At 40.1% G+C, this 14627-nt stretch overlaps 1 protein-coding gene across 1 annotated transcript; it reads right to left on the bottom strand.

The window, feature by feature from the left end:
* Positions 1–9747: 9747 nt before the first annotated feature.
* LRRC10B (leucine rich repeat containing 10B) lies at positions 9748–10626 on the bottom strand. The gene has a single exon (XM_058174269.1). It carries the CDS (start codon positions 10624–10626, stop codon positions 9748–9750), a length of 879 nt encoding a protein of 292 aa, XP_058030252.1.
* Positions 10627–14627: the final 4001 nt, after the last annotated feature.

Genomic DNA, 14627 nt, shown 5'->3' with positions numbered 1-14627 from the left:
GATGTAAAAATAAAAGTGTAAATAAGTATTATCATTATTTCTTCAGATATGGATAGACGACCATTCCACACACAAAAATTCATCAAGTTTGCAAAATACCATTTCTTAAGATAAGCACTGCAATGTTTAATAATAATAAAACGCAGTGCAGCCCCAAACTATCCTGATGTTATTTCTTTCAGTTCCTTAACATGCTTTTTGTTTCCAGATCTCTTTCTGATACCTTTTCTACTGCTGGTATTTTTGAGTTCTAGCGCTGCTTAGCTGTATTCCAGCAAGGAGGATCTTTAAAGTTATAGAACCCGTTCTGCAGGTTTCTGACCTTTCCATTGGAGCCGAGAAATGGGAAATCATTGCAGACAAGAAATGTATATTTGTCCTTCATTTCTTTTTGATTTTTTTTTTACTGGATCTTTTTTTTTTCAGGCCTGGGTATCATTGCATAAAAGCACATTTGTAAGTAGATTGCTAATCTTCTAAATGGTAACCATTTGTGCACAAAGCCAACCATATCTCTGCATAAATAGATATGTAATGGATATTACACCAGGTTCATGAACTTATGAACATGGAGCAAAACTGATACAATTCAACCTGTGTATGAATGCAGGGCTGGGAATATCTTACAAAGAGGCCTTTACGGTATGTAGTGTTTTAGGTTTCAATGACATTTGGCTTGATTCACAGAAAGACTATGGGAGATGATGGAGTGATATGCAATTTATTCTGGTGTTTGCTCCCATAACACCACTTTTTTGTAGGTCAGGCTCAATAATCCAAGCAGTGCAACTGATCAGATTCCAACCCAACGGGGTTGAGGCAGCTTGCATTGTGCATCTCTACTTGTGTAACATCTATATTAACTTGATGATTTACAAGGTTCACACCTTATGTTGGTCAGTAACTATAGACAGGCTTCTAAATGCTGGTAAGATGGCATTTTTTTCAGTGTTTCTCATCCTATTTTTTATCAGGTTGAGGCAAGAGCTGCCATAAATCCTAAAAAAATGAAGGTTTTCTTTTCAGACTTGTGAGCCACAGACATAAATGGTAGTGTAATATATATATAATATAGAGTAGGTCAAGACCTTGAAATATGTCAGGATCACCTACTATGCTTTGGGCATTTAGCATACATCAATAAAAATCTGAAATAGAAATAGCACAGAAAGGCACCAGGCCTACCTAGCCTCAGCTTCTTTTCTACTAAGGGTGATCTTTAGATATTACAGGTAGTTCTCATTTAGTAACCACAATTGGAACCAGCAGCTCCATCATTAAGCACCACAGTCACTAAGCAGAAAATCATGTGACCATGATAGATCACTTCCCATTAAGTCATTAAATGAAACATGTGATCATGACTTAGACTGTAATGGTCATAAATATGTGCCAACTGCAAGGTGCCAAATGGCAATCACATGACCATTGGATGCTACAAGAGCCATAAGTGCAGGGATTAGTCACAAAGCTGGTATGTTTACATAATCATAATTTTGGTTGCTAAACAAGGCAATTTAGCAAGGAACATTTGTAATGACATTTAAAACTAATGTATTGGTTCATAACATAACATAACATCAGAGTTGGAAGGGACCTTGGAGGCCTTCTAGTCCAACCCCCTGCCCAGGCAGGAAACCCTACACCATCTCAGTCAGATGGTTATCCAACATTTTCTTAAAAATTTCCAGTGTTGGAGCATTCACAACTTCTGAAGGCAAGTCGTTCCACTTATTAATTGTTCTAACTGTCAGGAAATTTCTCCTTAGTTCTAAGTTGCTTCTTTCTTTGATCAGTTTCCACCCATTGCTTCTTGTTCTACCCTCAGGTGCTTTGGAGAACAGCCCGACTCCCTCTTCTTTGTGGCAACCCTGAGATATTGGAACACACTATCATGTCTCCCCTAGTCCTTCTTTTTATTAAACTAGACATACCCAGTTCAAATGTTATTATATGGGTCTCAAATCTGTATAAGGCCTGTTGGCCACTAACCAAAATTTTTATGATCTGCATTTAGGATGCCCAAGTATCTTCCAAAGGTCTCCCTGGATCTGGAATTAGGCTCATTTCTATCAAATCTTATGCTTGGATACAAACAAATGGGTTTTTTTTGGATCCATGGTGACTTTAATATTTCTTAATGAACTGAAGTCTGGAAAAAAACCTGAAGAAATTATGTGTAACTGTGGGTTTTTTATTCTGTTCTTGATTCAATCTCTAAACTGCTATCAGAAAAGAGGTATTTGATACTGATCTCTAGAAAAAATTGAACATAGTTCTTTCCATTTTCAAAATAGGAAATATTAGAAGTGTTGTAACATCTGATAGCTACTTTTCCAACATTATAAACAAAAAGAGTTTCTGTCTAACTTGGTTCAACATCTTATCCTCAACAGTCCTGAAGGGCAATTTTAACCCTACCCTTCAAAACAAGTATGGTGATGTCAAATTAGTAAAATAGTGAGTGGGACATTTATTTTTGAGATGTCACTTTTTAAAGTTTGAATGCTCAGCTGATACATCATTTTTTTTAACACATACAATGGACAGGTCAAAAGAGGTATATTATTTTTCAGACTGGTATATACCGGTAGAAGGCTCCAGTAACATCCTTAGGCATTGTTTAATAACTACTTTCTTTTCAAAGTACTATTAAAAATATTAACACTACATTCTTTCTCTTATTTGATTAAAGATTAGGCAGCACATGTTTTGTAGCTGATCACAGATTGTAATAAAGTATTACCTACCACAGAACTATGACTATGTGGGTAAAAAGGCTGGCTGGTATCAGGATTCTACTGAAGCCACATAGGAAATCCTATTCATATCAAACCACAAGGTAAGTGCAAAAAGGACAAACCAGCCCTTAACAGATCTAATAAGAGAAGAAGGATCTCTCTCTCTCTCTAAGAAACAATGGTCAACTTGGAAGGCAGAAGACACCATCTTAAAAAGGATAACATTATTCAGAAACAGATATTGAGAGATAAGAGGGCAAGCAGAATAACAAGAACAATGAATCGCGCTGGAATGAGATCTATTGAAATCCCAAGGTAGATCTTTACTGGGCTGATATTGTATTTGAGCTGCACGTATTTAAAATCACATTAGCATCAGAGGTGGTATTCAGGCGGTTCACACTAAATCACGCAAACCGTTGGTGGAAATTTGGCCAAGATCGCTGAACCGGTAGCGATGGCCAGCTGGCCACACCCCCAAACCGGTCCCCCAGTCATCGCTCGCTCACCCTGCCCACCATGTTTGTCGCCGCCATGTTCTTCGTGCACACGCATCCCATTGCTTTGCAAGTCCAATGGGATGCACATGCGTGAAGAACATGGTGGTGACGGCAGCAGCTTTTTCTGCAACCTCCGGTACTTTTCGGCGGCCTGGGAGGCTTCTTTGCCAGCTGCTTTCCAGCAGCGGCAGGTGGCTGGGGGCCACCAAAAACTCCGGTCAACAGACCTGGGAAGACCAAGAAGAAAGCACTGCCATTATAAGAAGGAGCAGGGCTGTTGCAGAAATGATTCCAGGGTCCAGAGAAAGAAAATGTGAGAAAGAGTCTTGCTCCTTAATTATACCAGGTATAAATCAAGCTGGAGAATTGCTTTGGCAGGTTTTCTGTTACTGTACCTTATTAGCAATAAATATCTTCCAAAAAACCTGGTGGGTTGCCTCCCTCAAGTGCTTGACATCATCATCTCAAATATTGCAAAGGAAATGCAGGCATCTAAACATAGAAACAATGTAAGCATAATTATAAGAATCGCTTGTTACATAAGACTGGAGGAAAGCATGCCCACTTATCGGATAAAAAAAGACAGAACATCTTTTAATGAAATCTGGGAAGTTCAAAACCAGGAAGTGCTGCTTTTTCATTTGTCCGCTAAAGAACGGGTAGCTGTGAGAATAAGGCTATCAAGAATGGGTAGCTGAGAATAGCTAAAACAATCAAAACTTGGTTGCAAAAAATCCAGACAACAACCAGATAGCAATATTTTTTTAAAAAAAAAATTGCATCTATTTAGTCATCTGGATTTTTACAGCTCAGATCTGGTCAATCTAGTTTGTGACTTTCACTATTGATTTGAATATTAGGTGTGCTAGAGAAGTAATTGTAAAATCCTGTGAATTCTGTAGTTCCTGAAACTTTGATATAATTAAATTGGCTTCAGTGATCAGGAAACCTCATGCAGTGCTGGAGGTTACAGGATAAATTTTAAAAATGTGTTTCGTATTTACAAATACATTTGTAAAAATGTATTCCTGTATAACAAAGTGTCTAAGGAAGCAATGCATAAATGAATCTTCTTCCCAAATATTCTATTGTTTCAAAGGATGGAGTTGTCCTGTTCAGGACTATCCTTTGGTCAGTTATTCCTGTACTATTCATCCAAGAATAGTCACAAGCCACATATTTTATAAAGACTAAAGAACAATATTATCTAAATCTAAAATAATCTACACAGGCATGCTCTGTCTATCAAATTTCTGCTAAAGAATGGTTGTGACAGATTGCAAAAGCAATGGGCTTACTCTAGCAATTTTGTTGTCATTCAAAGCACATTGATAAAGCTGTCTCAAATGTTCAAAACACTGCATTTATATAGATTTCATTGGACCAGAGCCAGTTTAAATTAGCTGCATTTGAAACACATGGGGGATTGTTATATAATTGCCAACTTATATTACTCGTTTCTACATAAATACCACTAATTTTTGAGTTAGATCCTAAGCATATGCCACTTTCATTTGTTTTGTTAATTACAGGAATATGTCAAGTCATACATCAAAAGCAAAGTGTTTGCCCTATGAACTATGTAATAGAGAATGGCAGATGCCATTAACTTGTGTCGCTTCCAACTTATTTCACAGCAAATTGGGCTTCTTTAGGAAAAAGTGGAGAGATACCAAGATTTTTAACTGCACCTGTAAGTTCACTGTGATAAAGAGGTGGCAAGACGGTAATATTTTTAAAAATCTATTTTGCATCTGCCTTCCTTCAAAAAAGAAATGGAACCCTAAGTGGTCATTGTTATGTCAGTAAGAGAATAATAAAACATAGCATAAACAAGGAGGTAGTAGGAAGGAACTAACTGAAATGAATTTAAGTCTCTGGAGCGAGATGAATTACAACCTGGAGTCTGAAGGAATTAGCACAGGTAAGAGCAGAACCATCCTAAATGTTTCAGAACACATGGAGAATTGATGGGTTCCCAGAACACTAGAGGGGATCAAATGTCATTCTCTTTTCCAAAAAGGGGACTGAGGAGGGTGTATTGAACCTTATCCAATAGAGATGTTTAGACATCTCTATTGGATAAGGTCGTATTAAGCAGCATTTTTATGAGCACTTGAATAGAAATGCTAGTTTTTGCCAGCATTTGTTTGTCAAAGACAAATCGTGACAAACTAACTTTGTATTATTCTTTTGTTATCTGCTTAGCAGCTCAGTGGAATAGTGTTTCTTAACCTCAGCAATAGCAAGATGTGTGATTTACCAACCAGCACTGAGAAACACTGATGTAGACGATGATGAATGTAGATTCATCAAAATCTTTGGTAAAGTACCAAGGGTAGGGAAAATATACAGCAAAGGTAAAAGATACCTGATATAGAACTAGTACATATGAAAGATATAGATGTGCATGTCAATTGTAAGTTATATATGACCTAGCAATGTGTAACAAGTAATATGATCTACTTGCACATTCAAGTGATATCTGATTTCAGATGTGACAGCCAGTGATCGCATTCTCTAGCCTAATTATTTAACTAAAATTTCTTCTGGTAAATGTGTATTTTCCACCAAAAAGATTAATAACCCAAATTAGTAGGTGTTGGGATTGTTTAAAGGCATCCTCTTAAGTTTACTCATTTATCAAAGTGAAGCAGCAAATACACTGAAATGAATTTACCTTCAACCCGGATCACCTTTTCCCTGAACATTTGCCAGTTCTGAATTAAAATCCTTCTAAGACAGAATTAGTTAATTCTAGCTCATTTTTTAATGATCAGGAAAATATGAATGAAGTTCGTAATTGTAAGGTTTTGTTATTATAACTATTTTATGTCTCCAACTAAGTTATTTTAAGATTTATTTATTTATCATGTTGAAGAACTGCTTGTCTTCCTCACAGAGGGAATCAGAGTGGTGTACAATAAAAAAAACCAATATTAAAAAACGTGTAAAATTTTAAAGAATTGATATTCTTCTTCCACTTTCTTTTAATGGTGAACTCAGATGCTGTTGCCAGTCCACTACAACTCAATGTTCTCTATGTTGTGTTCCTATCTTCTGCAGGTCTAAGTAGTAGAATTTTAAATCAGAAAATGACAATAAAATTAACACTGATTTTTTTCAATGAATAAAATACCACCGCATCTTTCAAGTTAAATTTATTTTTATTTTAAATAAAAGCTTCTTCTAGTAGTTGTAGCCATTAATTATTTCCTGTTCATTGTGGTCAAAGTGTTACTGATTTTAGTTTTTTTATTAGTCAACCCCAATTTCTATCAGGAATATCATTTTCTTTTAATTATTTTCTCTTTAAATTTTTAATTTAAAAGTAGCATGATTGCATAATATTTTTTCAAGGAAACCAAAAACCAATAGCTTAAAGCTCCATCCTGTTGGGAAAGGCAATTAATTAAGGGATAGTTAGGATGCTATGAACAGATCACAATTAGAGACTGATGCTACACCTGGGAAGCTTCTAATTAAAGTTAGAAATGATTCTTTGTTAATCAGAATCTCATTGGAAGTATCACAGAAGGATTTTTGCTAGTCAATCTTCTATTAACTGCCATAAGAACAATATTTAATTCTACTTCTAGCTAACTGCAGAGAACCAGTTCTTTAGTATTACTAAAGAGCCCTGGGTCACAGCCTCTTGAAATAAGAAAACGTGCTTAGAGATTACTGTGGCTCTCACAACCCTTCCTGGGGCTACAGTTGGACAATTATTATATAATTTGTAGTGTATTGCACAGTAGGCCACCTGCTCTACTCCGGCAGGATGCTGGTTGCTGCAGAGACCCTTCTCCAACCTCTGTCAAGACTTGAAAATTCCCTGTCCTAATGACAAAATGCATTTGCCTGAAGTGCAATAAAACCTCAGTTTGATGCTAACCCAAGTCTTAGCTACTCAAGGCAAATGTTAAGATGTATGAATGCGTTTAGCAGATGAATACAACTTTAACACTGGTAACTGAATAGCACCTGAGGGTAGCAAGCTAGCATAGAATGAAGAACAAGCCAAGTTGTACAAATGTTTTTCAACAAAGGGAATGGCAGAGGAACAGCTGTTCCTCCTACCAGCATCAGTCATCTGAGGCCTCACTCTGTCTCTGACAGGGACAGCCCTGATTGTGTTTTTCAAAGATGATGACACAATTCCATCCATTCCTCATAATTACATTATATCATCAGCACACTCAATATTTTTCTTCCATGGACCCTGCCCATTTAGTTTTCCATGGCTTAAGTATTTGCGTTCTCTACTGCATTTTTCAGTTGCTAACCAGCCCACTACTTTTTCAGTGTTTGCCAAGGAAGCAGAACTTTGCCAAATATGAACCCTTCTTAATGCTGAAAGACACATGTTATGAACCGTCACCAGTTTGTAGCCAGCATGTTTTTCAGTTCCTCTGGCATGCTAAATAACATTCTAGAAACCAATCCAGCAAAACTTTTTGGTCTATGAGGTCCTGTTTCTTAAACACTGAGAAAAAGCTGTCATTAATTATCTGAATGTTTTCAAGTTCTTAGGGTTATTACACAAGTACAGAGCTGGTTACAGTCATGATGAAAATTCACTTAAAAGTGAGAAATGAATTCTTTCTCACTTTTGAATTCTTGTAATAAATACAGAGACAATCACTGTACGGAACCTCTTAGAAGAGGAAAACACCAGTTTGGTAAATACTGATCTAGTTTGGGTGGCAACCTACGTCATGCCAAATCTATTGTCTGCTTTGACAAAATCTTCCAGCAGTTCAACTATTGAACTAATATTTCAAACATATGGCATCACTTACTGCAGTAAACACTGCGATGCTAAAAATGGATATGGAAGCCAACAAAAATTGCTACTGTGTAGTTCAATTATGACAGCACCATGTGGCTATGAGGCAGAAGCTGCATATGAATGACTTAAGTGTGTGACTGAACATCTATGGTATGAGATTTCTCACACACAAAAAAGCACAATGATTAGATGGTTAGCCTAACAAGGGTGTGAAAACATGCCATGTAAATGGTTGCAACCAATTAAAAAGGAAAAAAGGTGAAGCTGATAATTGCACTCAGTATCACTGTACAACACTGAAAAGACAGCCTTTCTTCTTTTCTCTGTCAGAAAAAGACAACAATAGAATGAAGGGGGAGATATATATTTTCATATATATATATTAATGAAAAATAAATTATAATAAGACAAAATATAGCATAGATGTTCATTATATGGCTAAAATTAATCCAGGACAAAGACGTTAACTTTGTTGATGCTGGCTACCATATTGTGCCAGCAGAAATATTACAACTGAGGCTGAACAAAGTGCTATCAGTCCAGAGAAAGACTGAACATAGTTGACAAAGAAATATATTCTGAAAAGGGAGGCAGGGAAGGACAGCAGCAGATAACTATGGAAGAAAGGAAATCAGAAAGGGGAAGTAAAAACATGTCAGAAGCAAGAAAACAGAGAAAAGTGCATGATCAGACATAGCAAAAGCAGGATTTCTAAAATATGTAACAAGGATGCCTGAGAAACATGATTCCATTCGCCATTCGTTTACAACTCTCTTTAAAACAGCCATACCTCACACCTTTGGTCTCCTGCTTTTGTAGCGATCTCCCTGAGAATGTGTGCCCTTCCCTCCTTCTCTTCTCTAACGGGCTTTTATTGCTTAGATTTAATACAAATCTAGCCCGAAGGACCCCAGGAGAATGAACCTGTCACACTCCCATAAAAGAAAAAGTCCTGTGGCTGCCTCCCTCTTCGGTTCTAGATCCATGCAAATCTGCAGTGGCCAAGGTCATATCAGTTTTGCTTCTGTGCCCCTTTAAGGGAATAGAAAGTCCAGGAAAGCAACAGAGTAATGCATGACCCTTTTTCCTGCTGTACAAAGAATAGAAGCAAAGCTTTTCCAGGACAAATAGCTCTATGCACAATCAAGGATTTCACCTGAGCTTCTTCTGAAACCTAACAGCTGAAGGAATAGGTTTCCGTCCAAGTCTACTTCCAGTTATAGGATTAAAATTTTGATGATGAAAGTTAATTATTATGGAGATGGACTGGGGAATAAACAAAAAAAATGGCTTTATCCTGTTTTGCTTTTGAGATTCACTTTACAATGCTAGGCAAATAGAACATCAATCTGAAATTCTGTTTCTGTCAGCCACATGTGGTCATTATAGATACTTCAAATTAAGGAGTTGTGCCCTAGGATTAGACAGAACACAAAATTACCCATAGAGCACTACAGACATTTTGGCAGAGGCTGCCCATGATTCCATTCAGAATAAGAAGACAACAAGCTTTCTGATGAATAGGTAATCAATGTTCTTTACAAGGGACTATCAAGTACTTTAGTCATCTGCTACCCACAATCCTGCCTGACTGCAACTCCTGAGACAAGGGGGAGTGCCCAGCTCTTAAATTTTCTACAAGCCAGTTGCAGATTTGAAAACCTATCCCTACCTACTAGATTTCTTTAGCAGCAATCATGCCATTACTAATATTTCATGTCTCCTCAGGAGAGCATTCCAGAGCAGAAAAGCTGCCCTCTTCCTCCAATACAGTAGAATCATTTTTCATATTGGGTTGTAGAACTTCAGATTCATTCTCTTCCTGCTCTTCTGCTTTCTGCTGTCGAAGAGCCTGGAGACGTTCTTCCCTAGCCTCCATGAATTCCTGTGCTCCCTCACCCACTACAAAGACAGTGTCAGCCACACTGGGTGGTGCTTCAACTGGATTATGGTCATAGGAGAAAAGCCGTAGCCTCCGCAGGTGACTCAAGTCAGGGAATTCAGTCAGCTTGTTACGGTCAACATCAAGAATGTGAAGCTGACTCATGCGAAGCAAAGGATTTGGAAACTCCTCAAAACGGTTTCCATACAACCAAAGTCCTCGAAGACCCTTCATGCGTGGCAGGCCACTTGGTAAGGTTTTGAGACGGTTGTCTCCCATTTGCAAGGATTGCAGTTCGGGCATCTGGAGGAGAACCTGGGGAAAGTGGTACAAATAATTGCTCTCAATCCACAAGCAACGGAGAGTCTTGAGCTGACAGAATTCCGCAGGGAGGCCAAAGAGGCGGTTGCTGCCCAGATAGAGCCGAGTCAAGTGGGGAAGGCGGCACAAGGTTTCAGGCACTTCCTCCAGCTTGTTAAAGTCCAGGGCCAGAATGCGCAGCTCTTGTAGCCCCCCAATCTCGTCAGGCAGCTCTGTGATCCCCGTGCCACTGATGTAGAGCTTCTGCAGAGTGCTCAGGGCACACACCGGCGTCGGCAGCTTCCTCAGGTGGCGCCCAGAGAGCTCTAGCATCTGATCCCCTCCACTCAGCTGTTCTTCAGCCACTGATGGCAGCCGCTCCTCCCTGCCTGAGGAACCACCACTGCCCATCCTCAGAGACAAGGGAAGGTGTGAGCAGGATGAACGCCACCACCTCCACCGGGAATCCTCCAAGGCATGGCAACCGGCTAAGCTCCACCAGCCCTTAAGACTGGCTTCCTCCTGGAAGGATTCTCCGGTGGAAGATGAGCCCTGCCAGGCCGGCTCCTCTTTCAAATCCTTTTCCTGTACCGGAAGACTGGGGTCCTCCAATCAGCTGGACGTGGCTCCTGGACACGCAATCTGTGACCTCCGGGCCGGAGGGGCGCGGAGGGCGTTCCCGGGCACCGGATGGATTAAGCTCCAAGAGCCGGGTTGCCTGCCCGCCTCCGAGGACCAGCCCATCCTTTACCCTCGAAGGCGCCAGCTGCCGTCCATCAGCAGGAGCCTCAGTAAAGGAACCGCCAGCCCAAGACCGGTTCCTCTAGACGGCGGCCGGCCGGCCCGAGGGTCCTCCGCCCTCCCGGGCTTTCTCCCTCCCTCCCCGGGTCCCCGCTAGGTCTGAGCGAGACTCCCACACATGAGCCGGGCGCCTAGCGACTCGGCGTTTCCATGGAAACCCCCACGCGGGATCGTCCGCCTATGGCGGAGCCGAGCGGATCGGACGGGGCGGGACTAAGAATTCGTTCTTCCCTCTCTTTCGTCTACTAAGCGCTTCCTACTCTCGGCCTGCCACGCCCTCTCCGGGGGACAGGACAGAGCCCCGCTAAGCAAAAAAAAAAAAAAAAGCACAAAGACGCGCCAAAAACGCCGCCTCCGCCTTTTTTGTTTTTTTAACCCGGGCATCAGTTTCCCCGGAGGAAAATGGGCCGGGCTCCGCTTTGCTTGGTGGTGTGCAGAGACGCGATGGACTCCGCCGCTGCCGCCGAATGCGGAGACCCACCCGGCCAGCCTCTTGCGCCTCTGCCGCCGCCAGCAGCTTCCCAAACCTGCTTTTGCATCCGGATAGGCAGCCCAGCCAGGTTGGGGGATCTCGTCCTTTTAATCTGCTGCGAGAAGGGCAGCATCTCCATAAAACAAAGTTTGGCTGCTTCTTTGCCCCTCGGAAGACACGGACGAAGGGACCACTCTACTTTCCAGTTTCATTGTTCATTCATCCTTCCGCTTGAAATGTTTCCAATAGGAGAGGAGACTGCAGGATGCAACTGTTGCCTTCCAGAGGCTGGATTTCAGCTTCTATCAACCCCACCAATCAAAGATTTCTTTTAACAGATTATCGTTAAAATAAACCAACAAAACATGTAATTTGTTTTAATAAAGAACAATGCCCTATGCTGAAACTATGCTGTTTCCATTTCATCAAAATTGTTGAGAACTGAAATCTAATGCAGGTAGTTCTCAACTTACCTTAGTTCATTTAATGACCGTTCAAAGTTACACCAGCACTGAAAAAAGAGACTTATGATGTTTTTCACAGTGGTGGGTTCCACTTATCTTTACTACCGGTTCGCAACAGGCACGCGCATGTGTGGTTCTGCACATGCACAGAAGCTTCTGCGCATGCGCAGATTGTCAGTGATGACATCAGGGTGGGTGGGCGGAGCCTCCCACCGCCATTACTACCAGTTGTTCGAACTGGGAGCAACCCACCACTGGTTTTTCATAATTATGGTGGCAGCCCCATGATCATGTGATCAAAATTCAGATGCTTGGCAACTGGTTCATACTTATGATCTGTGTCCCAAGGTCATGTGATCACCTTTTGCACCCTTTTGACAAGCAAAATCAATGCGGAAGTTGGATTCACTTAACAATCATGTTACTAACTTATCCGCTGGAGTGATTCACTAAACAATTGTGGCAAGAAAGGTCGTAAAACGGGGCAAAACTCAATAAATGTTTCACAACAGGAATTTTGGCCTCAATTGTAGTCGTAAAACAAGGATTGCCTGTATCTAAAGATTCAAAAGATTTCTTTGCTGTTACTTGTCAATAGTCTGAGGAAAAAAGCCAAGAAATATTTTGTCAGCTGGAAACATCATTTTAAAATGAATATCGTATACAGTTAAGGAAGTAGGAGAAGTCATATCCTCAAATTGTCATATCCTCAAATCCTCAAACAAATAAACTGTTTCAACTCCTACCCTCAAAACAACGCTATAGAGCACTGCACACCAGAACAACTAGACACAAGAACAGTTTTTTCCCGAAGGCCATCACTCTGCTAAACAAATAATTCCTTCAACACTGTCAAACTATTTACTGAATCTGCACTACTATTAATCTTCTCATCGTTCCCATCACCAATCTCTTTCCACTTATGACTGTATGACTGTTGCTGGCAATCCTTATGATTTATATTGATATATTGACCATCAATTGTGTTGTAAATGTTGTACCTTGATGAACGTATCTTTTCTTTTATGTACACTGAGAGCATATGCACCAAGACAAATTCCTTGTGTATCCAATCACACTTGGCCAAGAAAAAATTCTATTCTATTCTATTCTATTCAAAGCGACATGGCAAGGAAGCTTTCTGTCCACATTTCAAACAGATCAATTAGCTGCAAAATTGAAACCTGTTTCATTTTGTAGTGACAGTACAGTAACTGGAATCTCTGCAGAAAGGATCTATCCTTCCAGATATTTGCAAGGGGAAGTTCAAAAATCAAGATGGGGCCGCAAATATCCAATCAACGTGCTATCCCTTATGTCACAACACATTAAAAAGGCGAGTTTTCAATTACATGGTTCTGGCCACCATCTGGACTTTTTTTACTCTGCCTGTGGACACTCCTGCATCCTTCCCTCTAAAAATACACCGAGGAGGTTGTACACACCCATCAAGAGGACATTCAGATATCCACATGGACTGAGTTGACAAAGTACTCTGATTAAGCAATCTGACAAAGCATTTGTCCCTGCTTCAACAATCTGGAAAAAGGCAATATTTACAGCCTACTGTGCATGACATTGTTCTTCCTATGATTTTAGCGTGAACCATCTGCTATAACACAAACACTGGCCTCTAGTCTTTCTGCCTTAATACAGGAAAACACTACTTTATCACAGATACCAACACATAAATTACTTCTGTAGCTGTGAAGCTGCTGCTGTTGCTACAACATTTAGAGAGGTCACTAGAAGTCTACAGTATCTGCTATACTAACATAAAGATATGGAACTACTATAACGCAGCAAAAGAAATTAATAATGAAGCCTCATTATAACGTCTTCTTGCCTAGGGTTGTACATAATGAATCAGTAACCCCAAATAAGTGCTTCTTTGAGTAAATGTTATCTTTTACTTAAGCAAGTAAAATGTTATCTTTTACATAAGCAAATATCTTTACAAGTGCCTAATATGCAATAGTAGCAGATCATAACCATAACCATAAATGAATTCCAGCGTTGATGGCCCATGCACATTCAGCAACTGAAACAAATACTGGAGATCCTTAATCAGCTCCCACAGAAATGAGCAATTAATTCATTTCTGAATTAACTTCAGTATCATAGATTGTACTCTGAGAAGACTATACCCAGAGAGATACTTATCTCAATCAGTTCACTCATCCCCAGGAGCTTTCAGCCTATCCCCACCTAGTTATTTTGGTGCCAATCCCCACTGGTATTCTAGCTATTTTGGTACATACACACACACATCATTGTGACACCCGCTCTGCATTTATTTCACTCCAGATGGTTGGAAAAAGGTGATGTGGATTCTTTTTCCACAATTATATGCCTGCATCTCTGTTGAGTCAATTGCCATTTAGTAATACAGAGCTGATCCACATGTCTATGTTCCTTTTGAGGCTCTAACATTGCCATCAACAATATAATCACACATCAAATATCCATTCTGTAGATAACCATAGCATCATCGTATTACTCTTATACAAGCTTTTACAAAAATGGAAAACACGCCAGCCTCACTGCATGGTGGACAAAAACACAATTTGAGACAATAACCCCCTACTCATTTAGTAACAGCATGGACTGGTTATCATCAGAAAATACAGCTAATCCATCTGGGAAAATACAAACACAGATATTCAGTGGGAGGG

This window comes from Ahaetulla prasina, chromosome 1 (genome assembly GCF_028640845.1).
Source record: "Ahaetulla prasina isolate Xishuangbanna chromosome 1, ASM2864084v1, whole genome shotgun sequence".
In the NCBI taxonomy this organism is placed as follows: Eukaryota; Metazoa; Chordata; class Lepidosauria; order Squamata; family Colubridae; genus Ahaetulla; species Ahaetulla prasina.
Note: the sequence above shows the minus strand (reverse complement) of the source record. Positions and strands in the feature narration are given on the sequence as shown.

Excerpts from the sequence above, each read along its gene's own strand:
- LRRC10B (XM_058174269.1), bottom strand. The coding sequence starts at position 10,626 with ATGGGCAGTGGTGGTTCCTCAGGCAGGGAGGAGCGGCTGCCATCAGTG.